This window comes from Argentina silus (assembly GCF_951799395.1).
Source record: "Argentina silus genome assembly, chromosome: 14".
Lineage (NCBI taxonomy): Eukaryota > Metazoa > Chordata > Actinopteri > Argentiniformes > Argentinidae > Argentina > Argentina silus.
The window spans coordinates 18,617,096-18,640,952 of record NC_139668.1 but is presented as its reverse complement, the minus strand read 5'-3'; the positions used below and the strand labels follow the sequence as shown (position 1 = coordinate 18,640,952).

The 23,857-nt window shown below is 46.1% G+C and overlaps 1 protein-coding gene across 1 annotated transcript in view; it reads left to right on the top strand.

The window, feature by feature from the left end:
• Positions 1 to 210: 210 nt before the first annotated feature.
• The window catches only part of acvr2ab (activin A receptor type 2Ab), a 36,963-nt gene continuing 13,316 nt past the window's right edge, over positions 211 to 23,857 (top strand). The window contains exons 1-4 of the mRNA XM_083684954.1: positions 211 to 792; positions 15,445 to 15,652; positions 16,970 to 17,079; positions 19,586 to 19,740. Of these exons, the coding sequence (XP_083541080.1) occupies positions 738 to 792; positions 15,445 to 15,652; positions 16,970 to 17,079; positions 19,586 to 19,740 (528 nt within the window). The 5' untranslated portion in view covers positions 211 to 737. The remainder of the gene's footprint in view (positions 793 to 15,444; positions 15,653 to 16,969; positions 17,080 to 19,585; positions 19,741 to 23,857) is intronic.

Sequence of the window (23,857 nt, the reverse complement as noted above, 5' to 3'; positions counted from 1 at the left end):
TAGCTGGCTAGCAGCTAGTGATCATAACAGACTGTTGATGTTAGCTAGCTCACTTGCAGGCTGAGATCCAGAGGCTCACGGTGCATGATATGGTCCCGCTATCCGTGCCTACAGTTACGTAGCCGGCCAGGGCGATAGCTGCCCATAGGTGGAAGGTGAGCTAACTCACGAAGTATAATACAATGCCACCCGCCAACCATGTTGTCAAAGTGGCGACAGTAATGTCCACGGGTAGCTGTAGATGCCTGCCTAGGTTTTAGCTGGAAAAAGGCAACAAGTCCGTTACAATAGGGTCTGCACACAAGCACCGTCGGCCACCTCATATTTTTAACCGTCGATTTGATCCACATGTTTGCCAGGTATGCTACCTGACTCGAACTCTTCTTGGCTTGACGGCGAGAGACAACAAGTCAAACGGTCAAAATGACTCAAACTATTTTGCGTTTGTCTTTGCACACAACAGGAATCGACGGCCGCCCCTGATTCTGATCTGTTGGATTTCTTCCATCATTTTTGACACAATTTTCCAGAACGGGGCTGGAGTGGGTCTCTACTGTCTCACCGTCAACTGGAAACTCCGTGTTAATCCCACATTATGTTGACATTAATACCTGGCTAGCCAAATTGCTAGTTGTTTTTTCCCCCCCGGCAGATCTCAGCAATCGTCGAGGTGAAGGTGCAAGCCTTTGCATCTTTGTGATTTCCTCGAAATAATAGGGATTGTATTTGGTTTGAAAATGGGAGCCGCTACCAAACTGGCATTTGCCGTTTTTCTCATCTCGTGTTCCTCAGGTGGGTGTGGATGTATCATAACTGTGTGGCTTTGTCTCTGTGGTTGTGCACCTGTGATGGAAACCTGCCCCGTACTGTCACTGCAGGCGTGCGTCTCACCACTGCGGTGTTTAGCACTGATGTGTTCTTCATGTAGCCTAGTTTGGTGATTTAAAAAAAAAAATATATATATATTCTTATTGAATCACGGGGAGGTTAGTTTCGAAATAAGTTCGAGTGCTTTTACAACATCTATAATAATAGACGTTATGTATCATAGATCCTGTGTTGACCTTAGTCAGTGCTCTTTTTTAGGGGAAGTCACGTGGATGCCTGGTATTCACTCAATGTAACTTATGTTGTAAGATAACTGATGTTATCTGAAGTGGCAACCACTTTACCTATCGCTTATTTACACTATGATAGCCTCGTTGAGAGCAGACGTTCCTAGTTCGGGGGTGGAAACCCGTTTGAAATGAGTGATGCCTCGCCACACGTCAAACCAATCAAATACCTAATTCCTATGCCTTCATCGACTAGATTGTGTGTAGAGAGCAGCTCCTGTCAAAACAGAATTCAGTTTTTCCTTCAGAGTTTCTTCCATTGTCTGAAATGTTGCAAACTAGCATCGGCAAAAACTCCGCAAAATAGTCCAACCCGGTTCTGAAAAGAGGAAACATAACACCAAGCGATCATGTGGGGGAGGGCTCTTGGACTGTAACATCCAATGAAATTGCGAGCTCATTCTCACAGCGGGCTCAATCCAAGCCAGATTGGCTAATCTAAAATTCCCCAGAGTATGAGAACGTGAGGTGTATGTCAGACTAGCACCATGGTAACTGTTCCATGTGGCACCAGATTAACTGTTTTATAGATCAAACCATCAATGAATGCTAGGCTACATCAGCAGTTGTCTCTCATTAGAGTGTGGATACATTGTCTGGCGGACCTCATCTGCATTACTGCCATGTCTTAATGAAGATTGCATTTTTCTGATTTGGCTAAAGCTAGGAGAGTCATTCTATAATTAATCAACAGACAAAATGTGTGGTTAGAAACAGATATAAAATAAGTATTCCTGCAACATTATTTTGTAGAAGTCGAGTTCAATCCCTGAGGAAGAAGCTAATTGATTGTACTCAAATTGGCAGTTGTCATTTTGTGGGATTCATATAATGTCCAGTGGGATTCAAACCCCAAATCTGATTTGGACCAAAGTCCTACCTGATGATAATGGTTAAGACATGAGGAATCCAAAACAAAGCCGACACCAATGAACCCTCCAAATCTCCCATTAGAAGATTAAAGAGAAAGAAAAATGTCAGAGCAATCTGAGATGGTAGGTGTCATGGCTTGTTGATTTGACGTGGAATGGCCCAAGAGACCATTTTGAAATAATACAGTGGTGCAAACTGCCGCTATAATACAATATGCTTTTGGAAGATGCCATAACAGTTGGTCAGTCAAGGTATTCCCTTCAAGGTTAGGTGAGACCAGTAACAGTCCTAAATGTGTGTTGTCATTGAATTACACATGCTCTGGTGTTCCTGCCCATATACAGATGCGTTATAGCAGTTCAAGCATAGCAAGAATTCTACCATTTTGGTATCACTGTAATGTGTGTGAAGATTTCAAAGAAATAAGATAATTCCAACATTGTTTCAACAACTAGGCCTGCACTCAGCTTGAATGCTTGAAGAGCTGAACACTTACTGTTCACTCTGTGCTATTTGAGATTTGTATCACACATAAGGTAATGAACTAGTAATAGAACATATTACATTAAGTCTTGAAGCACAGTGCTTAGTAGTGCCAATATTTTGAATACCAGTATGGTAGCACTGCTTTAATAGCTTCCTCCTCAAGCGATGAGCAAGCCTGACTCAAATTGTTAATTTTTTTTCTTATTCTGGGCATATCCTAAATTAGGCCCAAATCTGTGTCACTAAAATTGGCTATTCTATGCAGAAGTGGAATTTCAGGAATGGAAAGAGGAGGTAACTGGAATAGGAAGCTGTGTGTGGCCTACTCACCGAGGGAAGTACTATAATTGTGCATGCACAAGTGTGTAGCTACAGTGTCAAACACTGTGATTCTGAAATGGGACGAAGGTCCATAAAAACATTGATCCTCTTTTAAAACAAGGTCAAAGAGGTTACACAGCCATATGCCGAGGTAAAGTAGCTCTAGCCCAGCAAATCCTCTGTACAACATTTGTAATGACTCCTGTTTGCTTCACTAAAGCCACTGTTCTTTACTCATAGTACAGTCCTGCTGCTCTGAATTGATAAACTAGGCCTACATCTTAGGGTAAGATTCCCTCCTGCCTTTCGTGTTAGGCCTGTTTGCATGCCCTTTCCGTTTAAACCACACTCAACCACACTTTTGTTGTTGTGAAGAAAGTAACTAAAGATTTCATGTAGGCCAACAAAAAAATGTGTCCTTTTGAAGACATTATGGTCTCTGTTTTTCCACTTGAGACTGAACTTCGTGTCTGTGCTGTAAATGGATTGGTTGAGGTTGGTCGTTTCTTGTGAGGATAACAAACCGTGCAAATACTGATGCTCTCCTGCCCATTCCTTTAGGGCTTTGGACCAGGTTAAGGTTACCTGCCATGCACTCTAGAGTCTCTGGAAGGCTCTGGGAGGCCCTGAGAGGCTCTGGCAGGCTCTGGAGGTCCTGGGAGGCCCTGGGAGGCTCTGGAGGTCCTGGATCTCAGGCATTCCATTCTATGTCAGTGTCAAGAGCATGCTCCCACCCACACCAGTGTTCACGCTGTCACTCTCAACCAGCAGCCCAGATCACCGAAGATGATGAAGCCAGACAGATGTGCAGCCCTCACGTCGGAGCTAGGGGCAAAGTAGTGCCAATATGTAGTCTTTCCCAGCCAACTGCAGCTAAGCACATTGGTAGCCTACAGTAGGCTGTGTGTATGTCTAGTATGATTAGTATGCCTTGTTATAGTGGGATTTTTACCTCATGTCACATGACTTCAGCCAAAGCATGGGTGCTATACTTTGGGCCAACCGTTTGAATTGAATATCAAGGTGCCTGATGTTGTCAGGGTTCACTTTCTCTCGCTGCTTTATTTTGGAGATTTTCCGAGAGCTGCTCGAGTTTGGTTTGTGCAGTGGCCCAGTTTAAGACTTGTCCTTCTTGAATTATGTATGAGGCTCCAAAAGCTGAGGTGTGTTTGTCATGACAGGATTCCGTTCCCGTTGGACCCTGCCAGCCCCATTATAACATGCACTTCCTATCTAGATTACAACCAACAGAATGTGTTGCCTCAGGGAGCATGGTGACCAAAGTCATCAATCCCTCCTAGGGACTAAACCGTATCCAGCATATTTATTCAGGCTTTCACACACCCCGGTGGAGGAAGCTGTCCTCCGCTGAGTGCCGTCCACAATGTAGCTCATTAATGATATACTGACAGATGGATTATGCCCGAAATTCCCCATCACTGAAAACCTCTCAACTGGCTCTTGCACACCAGCCTTTTTCAGCATCCTGTCTTTTAGTTTCCACCCACAAACAATCTGTATCAGGGCTAACTGTCAATTAGATTGCACCACCGCGTCGTCACGTGTCCAGCGGCGTGTCCGGTACCAATGTTCAGCATGTCAGGGGCGCTCGGTGGCGTACACGCTAATGCGCATACCACGTAATCGCAGGGTTCCTGGTTCGATTACGACCCTCGACCTGTCTTGCATGTCATCCCTCCTCTCTCTCACTCTCCCATCCTTCCTGTCAATCTCTACTGCCTCTATCCCAATAAAGCAGAAATGCCCTAAAAACATATTTAAAAAAAGAAAAAGAGAAGCATGTCAGACATGGAAAGAAGGATAACACATTCATCATGTCTGTTCAGCAGCCTAAATGCCAATGTCCGTCAGATGATTGATTCAATTGAGAAGTTGTAGGCCGACTACCTGATACAAGTGACACTGTTACTGCCGGTGCCAACCGAGGTTCCCTGTGCAATGGAGAGATTTATAGTTCGAGGAGCTTAAAAGTTAAACTATAAGTGACAGATTGAGTCCTCTTGGTTAGGCTTAAACCTGTTGAAAATGTTTTTCTGCTCAGAGGTTTGTAAACCATAGGTTTCAGGCCCAGAGTGAGTTTCCAAGTACTCAGGAGTGCTATAGAATAGGCCTAAGTGTAATTAATGCGTCCTGCAGATGTTGTTTTATATGCTTCAGAGGACTACAGTCTAGACAGCCTGACTGCTCAGAGCCCCTGCTTTGATCCTTGATTAAAACTGGTGGCTGCACATTTATCATGTTCTTGTTCGGAGTCTCTCGTGAGTCCTTGCCTTCTTTTCGGTCTTTCGGAGATTTTTCATTCCATCCTGTCACTTGTTGTTTCTTCTTTTTCTCCCAGAAGCACAACAGGAAGTCTGTTTGGAAGATGCACTCCAGCTAGCTTGATTTGTTTCCATTATTGTACTCAATGGCAAGCTAGGGACCAATTACCAGTCATAAGTAGGTGTTTAAGTACTAAGCAAATGCTATCTCAACTGAAGTGTGAAACAGGCCAAGTTTTCATTATGCCCACGTATTCCAAGAGCAACTTTAGAAAAATAAATGGTCTTTTCTAGAATCCTAATGCCTTGTAAGAGATTGCTAGTTTATTTTAGAAATTCAATTCATAGGCTGTGATTGACTAGGCCTCTCTATACCTTTTGTTCATGAGTTCTAGCCTAAGACAATGTACTTTTATCAATTTGATGAAGGACATCTTACAGGAGTTTTAACCCCTAGCCTACTACTTCATTGCATTCAACTCTGTTACAAGTTCAAGTAGGACTGTAGTCAGTTGACAATGCATCCTTCCTTCAGTCAATTTGCTGGTTGTCTGTGTTGAGTGTTTCCTTCTTTAGCTGTTATGCTTGTGATTAAATCCTTTTTCCTTTACGTGGTTAAATTACATTGATAAAATAAGCTTTGAATCAAGTCTGCCATATCCCTTCCGGCCCGGAATTGTGCCCATCACACCAAGTTTTATTCTCAAGATAATTCCAGACAATTTAGCAAGCGGGTCAGCAGCCCCCACTGTTGAAGATAATGAGCTGTTTAAAAGGTTCTTTCCTGTAGAATAAACTGGAAGAATGTACACTATGCACAAGCTGGCTGTAGCCTATTAGGATGCCAGCCGTGGAATGTGGGTCCTGCCTGAACAGTACTGTACTGTAGATGGTTCATTGGGAGCCTGTATGCTCACTGCTCAGCCTTGGCGTAAGCAACTGGCCATCAGCAGTATAATTGAAGTGGAGGCCGATGGGCTGTCGGACATTCCAGCGAGGATTAAGGGATTGGATTCTGTTGCTGAGTTTGGTGGTTTTAATGCCTGTATGGAAAGACTGCAGCCTTTGTGACCGGCTAACCCACCCCACTACCCCCTGTCACGGCTGAATCTGATCAAGCTAAATGCAATTCTCCCCTACCTAAGCCTATACCTGGCATCAGTCGACATGAGAGGTCGTGTCGGTTACGGGATGTTCCGAAGCAACGCCACACTCTACTGGAGTCTTCAGCTTTGTTAGGTTTGTCAGGACGATGTCACAATAAACACACTTTGGGAGCATTTATCACAGTGTGCAGTGTCTTCCTTGTTTGGAAACGTTGCAAGTCATTGTCAAGTATTCCGGACAGTCATAATGTATGCTGCATGTTATTTGGCCATAATGATGAGGCTAGGCCTAGCTGATTTTTTAAAGGCCGGCATCCCTCAACCTGCCACAGATTAGTTACGGTAAGTGATTATACCAGCAGAGACCAGGACTGATGAGACCCAGTGACAATAGCGCTGTACATTATGTAACTGTTACTTCATTCTGGGAAGCTGCATAGGGGTCCTGTGTGTGTTGCAAGGTGCACATGATTCTACCCTGAAATCTCAACTCATTGCACAAGTAATGCAAGCTGGCTGATAGTCAGCAGCAACCCAACACTGCAACGGTTCCATCCACTCGGCTCCCTCACGGCTCAGACCGGCAGGCTCAGTGATTTTCCGTTGGCCGCTGATGGTGAAACGGGGGAATATTCAGTGAGTGAATATGAGTGGTGATTGCAATGTTGTAGGTAGAGCTGTAATCAACAGAACAGATCTGGGGTTTGTTTGAAACTGGATGATGATGTGCCCCCACACTTGAAATTGGCTATTTGTTTGATTGTTCTGTTTTTATTTGATCATTTTCACCATGAGGTCAGTTCCACACATTGTGTTGCTCACTGCGGTGCGCTTGTGTATGGATCTAACTGAATAGGCCCCTGACCATCGCTTACACAGTGGTGATTTCATATCAAGTAGGCCATCTTTGGATTGATTCGTCCGAACAATAAATACAAGCCTGTTCCCACTCACTTCTAGAGTCTAACCCCCTACCCCAGAGCTTACGAGGCTTGCATTTCTCACTGTGCACTGAACATATTGGGAAGTAGTGGAAATTAGGTAAATCATTGAGTGTAACTAAATAGCTAGTGACCTCTAGAGGTCAAACAACCGTCAGCAGAGGAAGTGAAGGGACCCCTCTCTACACCGCTGGTTGTTGGTGATGTAATATGACTCCGCGCCACTCCACGTAGAGCAAAACAATTATAATAATAACTATCTGACGTTGGCTCCACACTCCCACGAGTTTGGATGTGAAATCAATTACTATGCGGCTAAAGTACAAATTCTCAGAGAGGGTTCCTGTTTTGGGGGTTTTCATAATTACGCTGAGCATTCTTCGGTCATCCACTGTGGGAGTCTTCCTTTGCCTACCAGCCTGTTTGCGGTTGCTGAGCTCACCAGCCTAAGGTTTTGGGTGGACAATGCGTAAAAAGTGTAATTTCTGAATGTGAGAAACCAATATGTTTAACACAAATACCATCACATAAAAGCTGAAAATCTCTACTTTAACCTAATAGTAACTATTAACCTAAAACAAACATTTGGAGTGTAGAAGAAAACATGCTTTACTTAAGTAGGGCACGGCATATTTAAACTGGACCAATACAAGCCTTCTGTAAAGAGTTTGAATCTCCAACATGCCATGGAAGTGGGGGGGAAAACATCATAAATTATGTAATTACTATTAGTGCTGACTCAGGATCTGAGCGTGGCAAAAGCAGTGTTTCTCTAGCTGTGAGTGTGTATCTGCAACAACCTAAACACCTGCTGTGTGGGGCCCTCCCTACAGCTGACTTTAATTGGCCCAATTTTGTAGTTTGGCAGATTCAAACACGCCACTCTTCCTGGCAGCACTGACAAGTGTGCTGCCGCTGGTATCCACTACATGATTTGTGGGAATAGATGAGAGGTCACCGCTGACTTTTTAAGATGAATACAGGATCATAGATTCAGGAAGGATCTCCCGATACTACTGGACATGCTAATCATGGTGCTGAAACCCTGATGTATTCAGCATTCCACCAGCCTTAGCCTTTCCCTTTCTCTTCAGTCCTCTCATTCAGGGGATCCCTTATCATTAAAGCAGAGGGCAACCCCAAGGATTGGCCATTTCACTGTGAAGATTGGGATTGTGGTGGCCTTAGTGATGTGGAAACATTCTGGAGCTACATGAGACATTGCTGATATGGCACGCCAATACTCATTCTAAGAATGATACCAGGCTAACTGTTGCTGTTACAACATTGAGATGAGTAAAAACTGCTACTGATACCCTTGTCGAATAAAGCCACTTCCAGCTGTAAAACCAGAAGGGCAAGGATTGTTTTTTGTGGAGGTCATAGACTCGCCTGTAAGGAAATAAGCCTTGTGCAAACCAGGTCGCACAAGTCAGAATGGCTCATCGGGGCAGGAGCCCTGTTTCTGTAACACGAGGCAGCTGATGGACAGGATGCTAGGGGCATCTGTCACAGGGCCAATCCATCTCCTTTTAGCTGAGTGCCAAGCAGAGAGGCATCAGGTCTGACTTTTAAAGTCTTTGCTGTGACGCAGCCAGGGATCAAACCCCCCAAACCTTCCGACCTCAGGGAGGACGCTAACCACAAGGCCACTGAGTCAGTCATGGGTCCACCTGTACGGAAACCATAGTGTGTGAACTGTAAACTTTGCATTATGCGCAGTAACTCTCACAAATCAATAAGCAATCATCAATAACCATCATTCATTGCTCTGCATTGTAACTGGTCTGATATTCCTGCAGACTCCCACATAATCCAGTGTCCCTGAGCCAGTGTAACAACACCAGTCGTAACTCTGAACTCTAGCCTACTTCTTGCAATTGATAACTCCCATCAGCATGATCAGCTGCATCCTCTGCCATGCCAAGTCTTCAATCATTTGTTTTGTTTACACACACACACACACACACACACACACATCAGTTCAGCCATGGAGTCCATATAAATGCACTGAGTTCTGCTGAACACCTCATTGGCTGACAAAAGCAGGAATAAGCATGTTTGCCTGCCTCTGCCCTGTCATATAGCCAGTGCTGCTTGGTTTATTACAGTGTCCCTCAGGTGATGCTGGTTTATTACAGAGTCCCTCAGGTAATGCTGCCTCTGTCCGTGATGCTGGTTTATTACAGTCTCCCTCAGGTGATGCTGGTTTATTACAGAGTCCCTCAGGTAATGCTGCCTCTGTCCGTGATGCTGGTTTATTACAGTCTCCCTCAGGTGATGCTGGTTTATTACAGTGTCCCTCAGGTGATGCTGGTTTATTACAGTCTCCCTCAGGTGATGCTGCCTCCCTCAGGTGATGCTGCCTCTCTCCGTGATGCCAGTCCTGAGCCAGGCCGTCTCATTAACCACTGTGGCCCTCTGGCTCCGACTCACAGTACCAGTCAAAAGTTTGGACACCTTCTCATTCAATGGGTTTTCTTTATTTATTTATTATTTATTGAAGACATCAAAACTATGAAGGAACACATATGGAATTATGTAGTAAACAAAAAGGTGTCAAACAAACCAGAATATGTTTTATATTTTAGATTCTTCAAAGTAGCCACTTTTTGCTTTGATGACAGCTTTGCACACTCTTGGCAAGGTGTGTCCAAACCTTTGACTGGTACTGCACATGATCACCTACTCCCAGCGTCACCTTTGGCTGCTGGACGAAAGAGTGAGTTTGCAGCACTACGGGCAGGGGAGGGGAGGGGAGGGGGGGGACACTTTGGTGAACGTGCCAAGCCCAGACTCACTCCATATAGTCCACCAGTCAGTGAGCGCACACAACGGGGCCACGTCAGTCTAGGCAGTCACATCGCTGAATTGCTTTTAAGTGAGTGGAGAGGTCATCTGGTGGCCAATGTGCACTTCGTTTACCTCCGTCTACACCGCAGCCAAGGCTCGCTTCAGCTCAGATGTGTTCTCCGTGGTGCAGCGTGGCCAAGGCTCGCTTCAGCTCAGATGTGTTCTCCGTGGTGCAGCGTGGCCAAGGCTCGCTTCAGCTCAGATGTGTTCTCCGTGGTGCAGCGTGGCCAAGGCTCGCTTCAGCTCAGATGTGTTCTCCGTGGTGCAGCGTGGCCAAGGCTCGCTTCAGCTCAGATGTGTTCTCCGTGGTGCAGCGTGGCCAAGGCTCGCTTCAGCTCAGATGTGTTCTCCGTGGTGCAGCGTGGCCAAGGCTCGCTTCAGCTCAGAAGTGTTCTCCGTGGTGCAGCGTGGCCAAGGCTCGCTTCAGCTCAGACGTGTTCTCCGTGGTGCAGCGTGGCCAAGGCTCGCTTCAGCTCAGACGTGTTCTCCGTGGTGCAGCGTGGCCAAGGCTCGCTTCAGCTCAGACGTGTTCTCCGTGGTGCAGCGTGGCCAAGGCTCGCTTCAGCTCAGACGTGTTCTCCGTGGTGCAGCGTGGCCAAGGCTCGCTTCAGCTCAGACGTGTTCTCCGTGGTGCAGCGTGGCCAAGGCTCGCTTCAGCTCAGACGTGTTCTCCGTGGTGCAGCGTGGCCTGTGTTGAGACATTCTCCTACATTGTGTTAGGTTGTTTTAGCGCTAATTCCTTTTAACCTCGCCAGTTGAGTGAAGGGTGCTGGTTTCCTCTTTTGTCTCTTTGAGGAATGTTTTTGTAGGTCTAAAAGCCTACTCTCAGTGTTGATTTGACTAACCACAAAAACCAGCCCAGATTGTGGGGATTCCCCCAGGCTATGTTTTGCAAATCATTGTGACTTCTTGTTAGGCCTGTACTGCCTATTACTGGATTAAACTAATTTCATGGGATTAGAATGATGATCTTCCATTTAAAACATACCGCATTCATCTGTTCTGTTTGAGGGTAATAATTGTTTGCCTTCATAGGGTTTGCGTGCCTCCATTGTGATGGTTGTTCAGTGCCGGTTAGCTTCAAGTTATGGACCCATCATAAAATAACATGGGTATCAAATAAACGTATTATGGAATATCTGCAAACAAAATAAGACCCATGTTAGAATCTAGAACCTAGAATCTTCATTGTCTGGTCATGGATTAGCACGAGAGTGCGAAATCCCCCTTATATTTAATCCAGAAAGGTTCAACCATAAATAACCAGCTACACAAATGAACAGTGATTGATGAACGCTTCATGGTCTTTTGAGAACTGTGTATGAGCAAAGAGCTGAGCTGTCCTGTAGCCTATCTTGATATCTTCCTGTGTTGCGTGGGTGGAAACATGTTCTTCAGGCGTCATACCTTGTAGGGGGGCGGGAGGGGGGCTGTATAACAGGCATGCAACCGATCACCACAAGCTTCGTTGCCTCTTAGTTTAGACTACATAACCGCTCGATTTTAGGGGACAGCATAAATGTCCTTCGATATTCCATTATAGTCATTTCGTGGGCAGTCAGCCACGGTCCAGTGACATTCGTGCATAATGCTGATGGAGAACAGTTTTGACTTAATCCCTGTGTCGGGATTTGTCCGTTTCTGGTGAGACTACATCAATAATTAGGCATGATATAAAACCTGAGCTCTGTCGTCGAAGCTATGCTACTATAGCACGTCCTTCGAAACCCTGAGGCCACCCTGTGTGAACAGTTCTACCAGCGACCTCACCTGTCAACAAACTGTCAATTAAGTGTAAGGTGGTTTACAATGGTTATTTGTCCATTAAATGGTGCTATGATGTTACTAAGTGGTACCGGGTGCTTACCAAAGGTTGGATTACCATAAAATTAACTCCAGGGAAAATATCCCAGTCTGACAAACCGCAGCTGAACTGCGCACTCCTCACATTTCCTCGATTAGACGTGATATGAAAATAGAACTGCGTGGTGGGGTTGAACTCCCTGCGATCTGACAAGCCAAGGTAATTATCTGATCTCATCATAGGCTGTGACACGGATTTGCACGTTTATCAACCATAGCGCAGGGGCAATATGTTGAGGAAATACTAGAAAGTATTTGAAGGGGGGCATGGGGGGGGGGGGGGGGGTTACTGACACTGACGTGCGTGTGTTGAACAGTGAATAAAATGTGCTTAACATGCCCTTTTGTAATTCATAAATCCTGAAAGTTACATGGCCGTTTCATAGCGTACTGTAGCCTTAACTGAACTTCCGGAGGGTTGATCACCAGCCAGAGTGATTGTAGCCTGCTGGACTGGACTGGACTGGACTGGACTGGAGTGATTAATGGTGTGGTTCTGAAATACACCGTTAATTGTATTAAGTGAATAGACCAACATTTAATCTTATCTTTTGTGGTACTGAGATTAAAGTCATAGGTCTGGGCCAACGCTCAGTTCCCCACAGCAGCAGAGCTCAGAATAGCGGGGAAGCAGGAGAAATGATGTAGCGGTGTGTTGAACCCACGCCTGAGACGCGCTTTAAACACCGCACCCTATGGATCACAGGATGTACAGTGAGGATTTATCATAGAGACAGTAGTCATCAGGATTTTAGGTTATTGCGGGATCAAGTAAAAGCAGTATACAGGTAATATAATAATATATGCCATTTAGCTGACGCTTTTATCCAAATTGACTTACATTGCAGTGAGTACATACATTTTTCAGTATATATGGTCCCAGCAGGAATCAAACCCACAACCTAAGTGTTGTTAGCGCCGTGCTCTACCAACTGAGCCACAGAGGACAAGAGGGTATTGTTTTGAATATCAGAATCTCTTCCACAAATAAGTGGGCTGGTACACAAGACAGGCCTAATGCATTGTTAAACTAATTCAGTACGTTAGCGATATGGGAGGTAAGATAATTAAAATATTCAACTAATTAACCCGTGTATTTGGGATGTAATTAAAATGCTAGGAGGTGCCAGATGCCACCAAAATAGAGAGGGTGTGTACAGCAAAAAGTTGCACAAAAGTGCCCAGGTGCAGCATGTCACAGATTGATTTGAACCCACGGTTGAGGTGAGCTCTGCATTCGCGTACAGCACACTGCCACAGAGAGCCGCCCTGTATCTGACTGCCAGCGCTGCTTCTGGCTCCTGTGAGGAGAGAGGAGAGGAGAGGAGAGGCTGGTCTCCCACACACAGCAGCCCTGGCCTGGCCTGCAGTGACGTTTCAGTCCGAGGCGCCAACCCGGAGTGAGATACCAGCGGGGCTGGCTGCCAGGGGATATGACCTGGGCACAGCACACTGGAGCTGAGGCTCCGTGCCAGAGCTGTTCTTAGCTCCAGAGTGAGAACCCAGAGCAAGCAGGGCCTGGTCAGTCCAACCGAGGCCAAGGCTGGGGAGAGAGGGGCAGGCTGGGAGTCAGGTTCCAAGGATGGCTCTCATCTCCAGGATCAGCTGGAGAGATGAAACAAGGATGGGGGATTCCTAGAGGGGGAATGTTGTTTAAGAGCAGCTGAAGGTCAGAGGTTTGAAATAGTGCTCTCCCTGTTATTTCCAACTCTTTGTTTCACATGTGGTAGCCGAGGGGTAGAAGAACATGTTTTTTTTAAAGTTGTTTTTGTAACACATGCAGCGGTTTTAAATGTCCTATTCACTAAGATGGGCAGGGAGAACATAAAGTATTTTGTGATGGAGAGCAAATTGTTAAGTGGAAAGTATTTCCTGTTTGTGTTCCGAGGAGGTGAAATTGAGATTGCTCCAGAGGAGGGAGGCCTTTGTTGCACAAAAGGGAGGAGGATCTCCAAAACAAGCTTAACTGTGTATCATCTTAAAGACGCCCCTAAAGAGTCAGTGATTTTCATCCACTCTCAGCAGCAGCAATTGTATCCCCCTATAACCTCTCCACTGGGCCACAGAGATCTGGTGCACAACAAATCTCCATAAAAAAATTATTGCTGGACCTTGCCCTGTGTGTGCAATTCACTGTGAGGCAATTCCCAACCACACGAGTGGGCAAAGCTCCTGGGATGCAGGTTAGAGGAGTTGGTGTGTGTGAGAATATGTGCTTTCATGTGATATGGACTTTGGTGTGTGTGAGGATAGGTTTGCAGACAGGCCAGTAAGATGGTAGAAGAAAGTGCGGGTGAGGTAGAGTCCTGGCCTCGGAAAGGTTTCTCCCTCAATGCTGGCTGTTATTTACCTTGTTTAAAATAGCTCTGCTGCAGCCTGACCCTGGCCATCACTGTTTACTTGTTCAGCCTTTTTTATTCAAGCCTGATGTATTCAGTGTGTTTAAAAAAAAAAAAAAAAAAATACATGATTACCCTAGGTTACCCTACAGACACACATGAGCCTTGCATCCATTTCACATCTGAGGAGGCACACGTTTAGTTGCCTGTGCATTCTGTTCTTTTAAAGGTAGACTCTGGGACACGCCTGTGAAAACAGAACAACTTTCATCACAGATATCGTAGTGAACAAGAGCGTCTAGTCGTTCCACTGCCCTCCGACATAAGATGGCAGACCACATGCGCCCATCGCATTCGACTCTACAGTGTGATCTTTTCCTCCCTTCTCTGAAATGTCTTGGGTTTGGATTTGGATTTTTAACTTCTCAGTCTCTGGCAGCGTCTCCCTGCTTGTTTTGCTATATACCAGAGTCTACCTTTTTAAGTAAAAGGTTAGTTAAAGGTTGTTGACAGTCAAGTCAGTCCTATTTAACACTTGACAGTTACAGTGTCTACACTACTGTTTGGTTCTCTGAGAATCCCTACTTTAACCTCATGGTAATTGTTATTCACTGTATTATTGAGGCGGTAGGGAGCCTAGAGTTAAGAGAGGCCGGCCAGCAATCGGAAGGTCACTGGTTCGATCCCCACCCTAGGAGGGAGCTGGATGTGAGCTGGTGACTGGAGGCTTGCTGGCATCGTATCTAACCCCTAACTGTGCAGAAAAAGAACGCAAGCTAATATATTCCATTTAATATATGCCATTTAGCTGACGCTTTTATCCAAAGAGAGTTACATTGCAGTGAGTGCGTACATTTCAGTATATATGGCCCCAGCAGGAATCAAACCCACAACCTAAGCATTCTTAGCGCCATGATCTACCAACTGAGCCACAGAGGATCACAAACAGTTGATGGACGATTGATTGGCAAATAAAACGTTGTTTGTTTGTTTGTTTGTGTTTTTGTTTTGTTGCAGCCATCACCTCAACTGTTGAATGAGGGATGCCTGTTGATGAAAAAAAAAAAAAATCCTTCTAGCATTGTGACTGCCAATGGCCCCTGGTCTGAGCATTGATTACTTTATCTTATGATGACTGATGGATAGAGGATTCACTTACTTAAACAAATGTATTTGTTGTAAGTCGCTTTGGATAAATGCGTCTGCTAAATGCCATAAATGTAAATGTAAACGGTCTCTTCTCCCTGTGTCTTCTCCAACTGTAGGTGCGATCCTGGGTCGCTCGGAGACGCAGGAGTGTGTCTACTACAACTCCAGTTGGGAGAAGGAGCGAACGAACCGCAGCGGCATCGAGCCTTGCTACGGCGACAAGGACAAGCGGCTCCACTGTTTCGCCACGTGGAAGAACATCTCTGGTACCATCGAGATAGTCAAGCAGGGCTGCTGGCTGGACGACGTCAACTGCTATGACAGGTAGATGCCGTCTGTCGGTTCTCTTCTCTCCCTTCAAACGAGTGTTAATCTGGAATTAGTGACCTCTGATCACGTGCTGTGACAAGGTCCCTAGTTAGTTGATAGTTGATGAGAGCAGACAGAGTTCCAGGAGTGAACCTTCTGCGCCGATCGCTGAGATTTATGAAAATGTTACGGTTAATGATTGCCATAATGTGTTCACCATCCTTGCCAAGTGCACCGTAATAACTGTTTTACGAGGAAAAAACGAATTCGCTAGCAGAAAAGAAAGTGATGTTGATACAGTGCTGAATACTGTAGTCAGTACAGTCTCTGACCAGGCCACAGGGCTGCCCAGACACTGCCCTCCAACCTCACTCTTTTTCTTCTGTTTTATTATTCACTGTTTTATTATTACTATATTATATTGTATTGCTGATTCGTTGATTGTATGTTGACTGTTGTTGAGTGAAGGATCCAGATCCCAAAGCATTTCACTATGTCAGTTACGGCTGTATGCGATGGACCGTACGTGACGAATACAATATGATTGGATTTGATTTGATTTGATTGGATTTGATTTTAAACAGTACACCTTACCCAGGAGGCCCACGGTGATGCCAACACATTTGTTTATCTGCCCTGTCCTGAGCCGGTGACATGACAGTGCTTGAGTACTGTATCATTTCTGTAATCTGATCCATCTATTTATGACGCAAGCCTCACGGCGTTCTTGATGCCCAACATTGGACCTGAATGAGCACATTACAACTCTGACCTACTGCACAGTGAAGCTTTTGTGTGAGAACGCACACAGGCCTAGGCATTTCTGCCTCTCTTCCAGTTTCATGACGTACCCATTCTAGTGGAGGCAGATGTGGGAAAAACTGATTTTAGCGTTGTCTTGTAGGCCTGAATCAGAATGATACACTGTTTGTTGCTAGTCCTGTTTGTTGGCCATGCTAGGACGAACATAAACGGCAATGTTGTCAGGACATACAATATGAGCAAGAGCAGGAGCCATTTGATTGTCAATTTCTGGTAGGTTTCGAGCATGGCCAGATAGTGACAGCCCTGTTGGTTTTATTAATACTCCTTTTGTACCATGGCTGATTTAGCACATCTCCGGTAGAGAATAATACTGTACAGCTATGTTTATGGGCTGTCATTTTAGTATTTTTACTACAACCCTTGTCACATTTGTTATCATCCAGTGAAAATGTAGTCTTCCTCCCAAGAGAGCCTGGTTCATTGGCAGGCTGCCATCACTCTGCTTTTACAGTATGTGACACCGGTGTTTTTTTTTGTTGTTGTTTTTTTTTTCCATTTCTGCTGCAGTAGCGAATGCGTGGAGAAGAAAGAGGGTCCGGATGTCTTCTTCTGCTGCTGTGAAGGAAACATGTGCAACGAGAAGTTCTTCTACAGCCCCGACACGCAGGCTGTCCAAAGTAAGTCAGTTACCCGTCTTCCCGTCCCTGGAAGCTGATCATCTCTCAGCCAAGTGTGCTGTGTTGACCCCAGACAGACCACAAACTCGCAAGCCCTTACCCAAGAGGCACTGGGGGCTTATTCCCCCAACTCTCATTGACACTTGTCCTCTGAGGGTAGGGGATTTTAAGTAGCCTTTAAAAATTGTTTTTCCATAGCGCTGTAAAGAGAGAAAGAGAAAGGAAGAGATTGCCAGTGCACCCTATTTAATCTGCTATTGTCAGAGCAGTAGATTGGGTTTTCTCTGCTTCAGAGCCTTTTCTATTTATTTTAGAGGACTGATGATTCTGTGCCATCTCGTGTAAGCAGAACATTTGGAACAGTTTGTGGATATAATAATGGACAGTGTTATCGTCAAAGAGGGCTCAGAGGCTCTTCAATATGCAGTATGCCTTTCTGTTTTTTCGAAAAGCAGTTTGTTTTTTTGGTAATGTCTCTTCTATTGCATTAGGTGGAGATTAACTGTAGTGTGTCTCGGGCTTGGAAAGGAAAGCAGAATGCAGGATATGTTTTCTAACATTTTTCTGCTTTTGTTTCGCGTTGTATTATTTTGATGTATTCCTCATATGCAGGAAAACACAATAGCTTTTGTATTTGTATAATGCTCTACACAGTATGCTGTGTGTATGACAACATCTCCAACTGTGTCAAGTGAATGGGGCTATTTTGTCACTTTAGAGTGGAGGAGGCGGTCTTTAATGAGACCTAATGCTGGTCATCACTTCAAGCAACATTCAAGCCTGACAGATGCAGCATTCTGTGTTGACTAGAGAGGCACTGATCCCATACTATCGAGCATCGGTGTCAGGCCGATATTGCCTAAAATGCTGAATCGGGAATCGGAGATGGGGAATGTTGGGAATCGGAGATGGGGAATGTTATCTACCAATCTAAAAGTCAACAACTCGCCAAACATGTGTTGTCGAATGATGGCTGCACAGCTGAGATGACACACGAGTGCCGTGGCCATGACAACAAGCCACTGGTTATCCTTATTGCAGTCCAGGAGAGGCCAGGAGGTAAGGAGAGGTCAGGAGAGAGAGAGGATAGAAGAGGCCAGGAGAGGATAGAAGAGGCCAGGAGGTAAGGAGAGGTCAGGAGAGAGAGAGGATAGAAGAGGCCAGGAGAGGATAGAAGAGGCCAGGGGGTAAGGAGAGGTCAGGAGAGAGAGAGGATAGAAGAGGCCAGGAGAGGATAGAAGAGGCCAGGAGGTAAGGAGAGGTCAGGAGAGAGAGAGGATAAAAGAGGCCAGGAGAGGATAAGAGAGGCCAGGAGGTAAGGAGAGGTCAGGAGAGGATAAGAGAGGCCAGGAGAGGATAAGAGAGGCCAGGAGAGGATAGAAGAGGCCAGGAGAGGATAAGAGAGGCCAGGAGAGGATAGAAGAGGCCAGGAGAGGATAGAAGAGGCCAGGAGAGGATAGAAGAGGCCAGGAGAGGATATAAGAGGCCAGGAGAGGATAAGAGAGGCCAGGAGAGGATAGAAGAGGCCAGGAGAGGATAGAAGAGGCCAGGAGAGGATAAGAGAGGATAGGAGAGGATAAGAGAGGATAGGGGAGGATGGGAGAGATCACTAGAGGCTAGGAAGGGCTGTCTTGGCCCAGTGAGTTTTGCAGCTGGTTTGGCCTGAGCCGCCCAGCACCAGACAACCTCAAGTGTCACTTTCCCCAAAAAGGGAAACCGCAGCAATGATACAAGTGTCTGCTTGAGCTGTGGCTTTGATAGTGATGCTTGTTCAAATCAAACACTCACTCCTTGCGATCTGTGGAGAGGGAGTACTACAGTGTAAGGGTTAGGTAGCAGCTTTTTGGGTCATGTAGATCTTCAGGTTATTGGGTCATGTAGTTCTTCAGGTTATTGGGTCATGTAATTCTTCAGGCGGTTATTTTTGGTTGGTGGATTAAGTAATGTCACAAAATGCATTTTACTTAGTGCTGTATCTTAAGAGGGACGATATACGACTATCTTTTTAATATGTTTTGAAATGATATGCAAATCAGAACACAGGACCATTATTTATTGTATTCAAGGACCTCCACGTTAAATCTGGCTCCCCGATGGCCACAAGTCGAAATTGCAATTACAATTAGCTGTTGATTATTTATTATTGGAGTATTAACTAGCTAGCTTCCATCGTGAAATTGTCAAGCAAACAGGGAATAATAAATATTTGCTTTGGACACGGCGGATAGTTTTGATTTGCCTACTTTCTGTAATGAGCTACGACGATTGGCCCTACCGGCCAGGAGAAATCAATACGCTAATACCACGGCCAATTGAAACGTGGGTGGGGAGCTATTACTTTTCAACACTACTGCTCCACAATCCCTGCAGATTTTTCAAAGCCATTATATGCAGTAGTAAAGTGCAAATCATTCATGTGTAGCTCCTTTAAAATGTATTCACTCTCTTCCTCTCCCTGTCCCCCCACTCCCCCCCCCCCCCCCCCCCCCCCGCTCCCTCTCTACAGCAACATCCAATCCATTCACCCAGAAGCCTCAGCTGTTTAACACCCTCCTCTACTCTCTGGTGCCCATCATGGGCATCGCTGCTATTGTACTCTTCTCCTTCTGGATGTACCGCCATCATAAACTGGCATACCCGCCGGTCCTGGTGCCAACACAAGTAAGTCTGAATCGTGTATGTGCATATGCGTGCTCGTGCGTGCGTGCGTGCGTGCACAGTGTTTGTGTGTGCACCAGTTTACAGTGTTGCATGTCTGAAACTTGCTTCACAGTACTCGTATATATTGGATGTGAAGAACATAAAATGGAAGATATATTTCCACTCTCGGGCGTGGGAATGAGTCACCTGCAGGAAAGCGTCTTCGAAACAAAGGATTGCAGGGAACATTTTGAACCCGTTGAGTGAGCGTTCAGCACAGGAGTGATTAGCCGCTGACAGCGAGACCCACCTTGGAGCAGAGTGGGCACAGGCTGCCACTAAGACTGTGAAATATGTGGGCCCGCTCAGCCATTACTCTTGGCTCAGAGGCAGGCGCACACAAAGCTCCTGTTTGTTCCCTGTGCATGGCTGGTGATAGGGCTCCCACCATGCCCCCTACGGTAGGACCAGGGGGGGGCAGGGGATAGGGACCAGGGGGGGGCAGGGGATAGGTACCAGGGGGGGCAGGGGATAGGGACCAGGGGGGGGCAGGGGATAGGGACCAGGGGGGGGCAGGGGATAGGGACCAGGGGGGGCAGGGGATAGGGACCAGGGGGGGCAGGGGATAGGGACCAGGGGGGGGCAGGGGATAGGGACCAGGGGGGGGCAGGGGATAGGGACCATGGGGGCTGGTTATAGGGATCCACCATGCTCCCTACTGTAGGGCTTCGGTGGCCAACCCTGCCCCTGGAGAGCTGTAGTACACACAGGCTTCTCTTCCAGCCCAGCCGCTGATTAATTCCAAGGTGGCTTTGTTGAATCAGGTATGCTAGTGTAGGCCTGGAACAGTGGTGGGCCCACGCTGCGGCTCCCCAGGAGCAGGGTCGTCACCCCTCGTCATAGGCAGCATGGCTGTGAGTGAGTCACAATGGAAAGACCTTTGACAGAAGCAGTCACAATGGAAAGACCTTTGACAGAAGCAGTCACAATGGAAAGACCTTTGACAGGAGCAGAGTCACAATGGAAAGACCTTTGACAGGAGCAGACCTGTTAGTACAGCCTAGGCATTTTCTTCCTCTGTCTCTCTTTTAATGCCATTTCTTGTTTTATTTGGCATACCAGTACACTGGAGTGGTAAAATGTCGCCATTGATATGTGCATCACTGTAAAAGCAGCCGGACTGAAAGGTGTACAGTACATAACCATTTCGCTGTGAACTGCTGTTCAGTAAACACAAATGTCACCAGAATATTTCCCTCCGCATTTTGCCCTTTGACGTGCATCGGAGATGGAGGCCAAGGTGCTTTGAAGCGTTTGCCGTGTTCTGGCATCCCTCCTTTGCCCCAGGCTCCCTTTGTAATCTATTTCTGGGGCAAGCTGTGACTGGTTTGACCTCTTAGCCCCAGCTCCACGTAGCCACGGTGCTGTGGTCACCCGAAATGGACACGAAATGGTGCGGAAAGGTCACACAGATGAAATGAGGGGAATGGGTTCATTATCATGTATATGCAGAAGAGCCCACTCTGCTGCCTAGTACATCAGACTACCGCACACACGCACGCACGCACACACACACACACACACACACACACACACACCTCACCCTTCTGCACTAACCTACGAGAGTGTGCGTATTATTGTTTGTGGGACTGTGTCTGTGTGTGTGTGTCTGTGTGTCTGTGTGTGTGTGTGTGTGTGTGTGTGTGTGTGTGTGTGTGTGTGTGTGTGTGTGTGTGTGTCCCTTTCATGCGAGGTCGAGCGCCCAGGGTGCGGTTTAAGCCCGAAAGGGAAAGGAATGGAAAAGCACAAACAGATAAATTATGCAAGAACTTTATTCTCTCTCTCGCTTTCCTCTCCATCTCCTTCTCTCTCTCTCTCTCTCTCTCGCTTTCCTCTCCATCTCCTTCTCTCTCTCTCTCTCTCTCTTGCTTTCCTCTCCATCTCCTTCTCTCTCTCTCTCTCTCTCTCTCTCTCTTGCTTTCCTCTCCATCTCCTTCTCTCTCTCTCTCCTCTCTCTCTCTCCTCTCTCTCTCTCTCTATCTCTCTCTCTTGCTTTCCTCTCCATCTCCTTCTCTCTCTCTCTCTCCATCTTCTCTCTCTCTCTCTCCTCTATCTCTCTCCACTACTACAGTTTTAGCTCCACTGCTATAAAAAGGCAGTTTTGGAGGCTGGCCCACTGGAGCATCAATGTTTAATCAATAATGCATCCCCTTGGAACAGAAGTGCTGATTGCCTGTGAGCAGGTGATCTTTGACATTGGACTCTTCCACTTTAGCTCTTAATTGCTGTCGTGTCAGATTTGTTTTTTTGTATATAAGATACCTCTTAGGGGAAATTAGGGGGTGACTCTGTTTTCTCTCTCACATTTTTCCCGGCAAAATGAATTGCACACAGGTGTGCCTCTGGAGGATGTAAGGAAAAAATTGATTGGAAGGTTATTGATTTCATGATAGGCTAGCTATCTTTATCTGTTCGTCCTCAGTGGATGGGGCATACAAAGCCACTCCGCAACTATAAACCCTGGAACAAGGCCTTCTGTACCACTCAATAGAAGTCAACAGCGCTTAGGTTGTGGGTTCGATTCCCGCTGGGACCATATATACTGAAAAATGTATGCACTCACTGCAATGTAAGTCGCTTTGGATAAAAGCGTCAGCTAAATGGCGTATATAGGACACGCTCACTCATTTACAAACCCACTAGTGAGGGACAAAAGTTGTCAAATGTATGGTTTTACTTACTTGTACTGCACTGCTTATTCGGATGGTGTTCAGACAGAATGAATAACATGTCATGTGCAATATTCAGTGGTAGAGTCTGGGAGCTCAATGTTGCCATTAAGGCCGTGTTCTGGAGGCTGTCAGAAAAGCCAGCACATTCAGGTCTTAAACCACTCTCCCAACCTCCATTCTTACTGTATGTAACATGAGATAAAGCTTTCTACATTATTAATGAGCCTTTTTAAAGGCAAACAACACTTAGTGTGGGGTGTTCTTGGCAGGGAGGGAGGGAGGGAGGGAGAGATAACTTAACACAACTTTATTGTACACTTAAGGAGTGTTATAAATGGTGAAATAGGGCACAACAGCCATATAGACTGGAAAATAAACCAAATAAAAAAAATAAAAAAAAAAACAAGGGTGCGACAGCCCAAACCACCGTTAACCTTCAGAACACTTTCAATGTCACTATGAACCAGGGTTGAAACCAAACGCCTCGAGTGCACCATAAGTATTGGTGTTCAACTCGGATCAAACGGCTTTTCCTGATCAATACAAAACAGACCAGTATCCAATCCAATACTCCTAGAGATGTCCAAGAAGTGTTGAGTAAGGGATATATTATACCCAATCGACCTGCCAGGGACACAGTAGGACTGGTCCGTATGTATGACCTGCCCCATCACCTCTCTCGGCCAACTGGCCTACGCGTTGAACAGGATCTTGTAATCGGTACACAGTAAGGCCACCGGTCTCCAGTTCTTAACCTCCCTAGGGTCACCCTTCTGAGGCTCTGACTACTACTACTTAACTACCATAAAGCACTGCTAGCAGTTCCCCCTGTATCCCCGCCCAGAAAGACTTGAAAAAGTAAACGGGCAGCCCATCAATGCCTGGTACCTGGCCATGGCCCATGCCCTGCAGCGCAGCATACAGCTCCTGCGATGACAGTGGGCACTCCAGCTCACCATGAGCCTCTGCAGCCACCTGTAAGAGGCCATTAACTCACCAACTGCCAAAGAATTCCGGAACGCTCACCACCAAGAGGGCCAAGTGTTTTATGTGGTATTTACCTAGCAACAATACTTTGATTGGCTACACAATTAAGCCTAATAATATATGCATTTTTGGTGAATAAAGTCACCCTTCGCACTGTGTAATGTGGACAGTTTGGGCGACTTCATTCACCCTCGTCACTGAATGAGTTAAAGAACTGCTGCTGTGACATCGTTTTGTTCTCTGTGTGCACACACTTAGAGATCTGTATAGAACTCTGCGGCCCTTTTTGAGGTTTCAGTGAGCTCTTGTCCATTGGCTGGGCGAAGGCAGTGAATGATCCTACTCTGGCCATTCAGTTTCTCTAAACTAAAGAAACATTTCTGACACCCGTCAGGCCTGCCAATGCCGCTTGTTTTGTC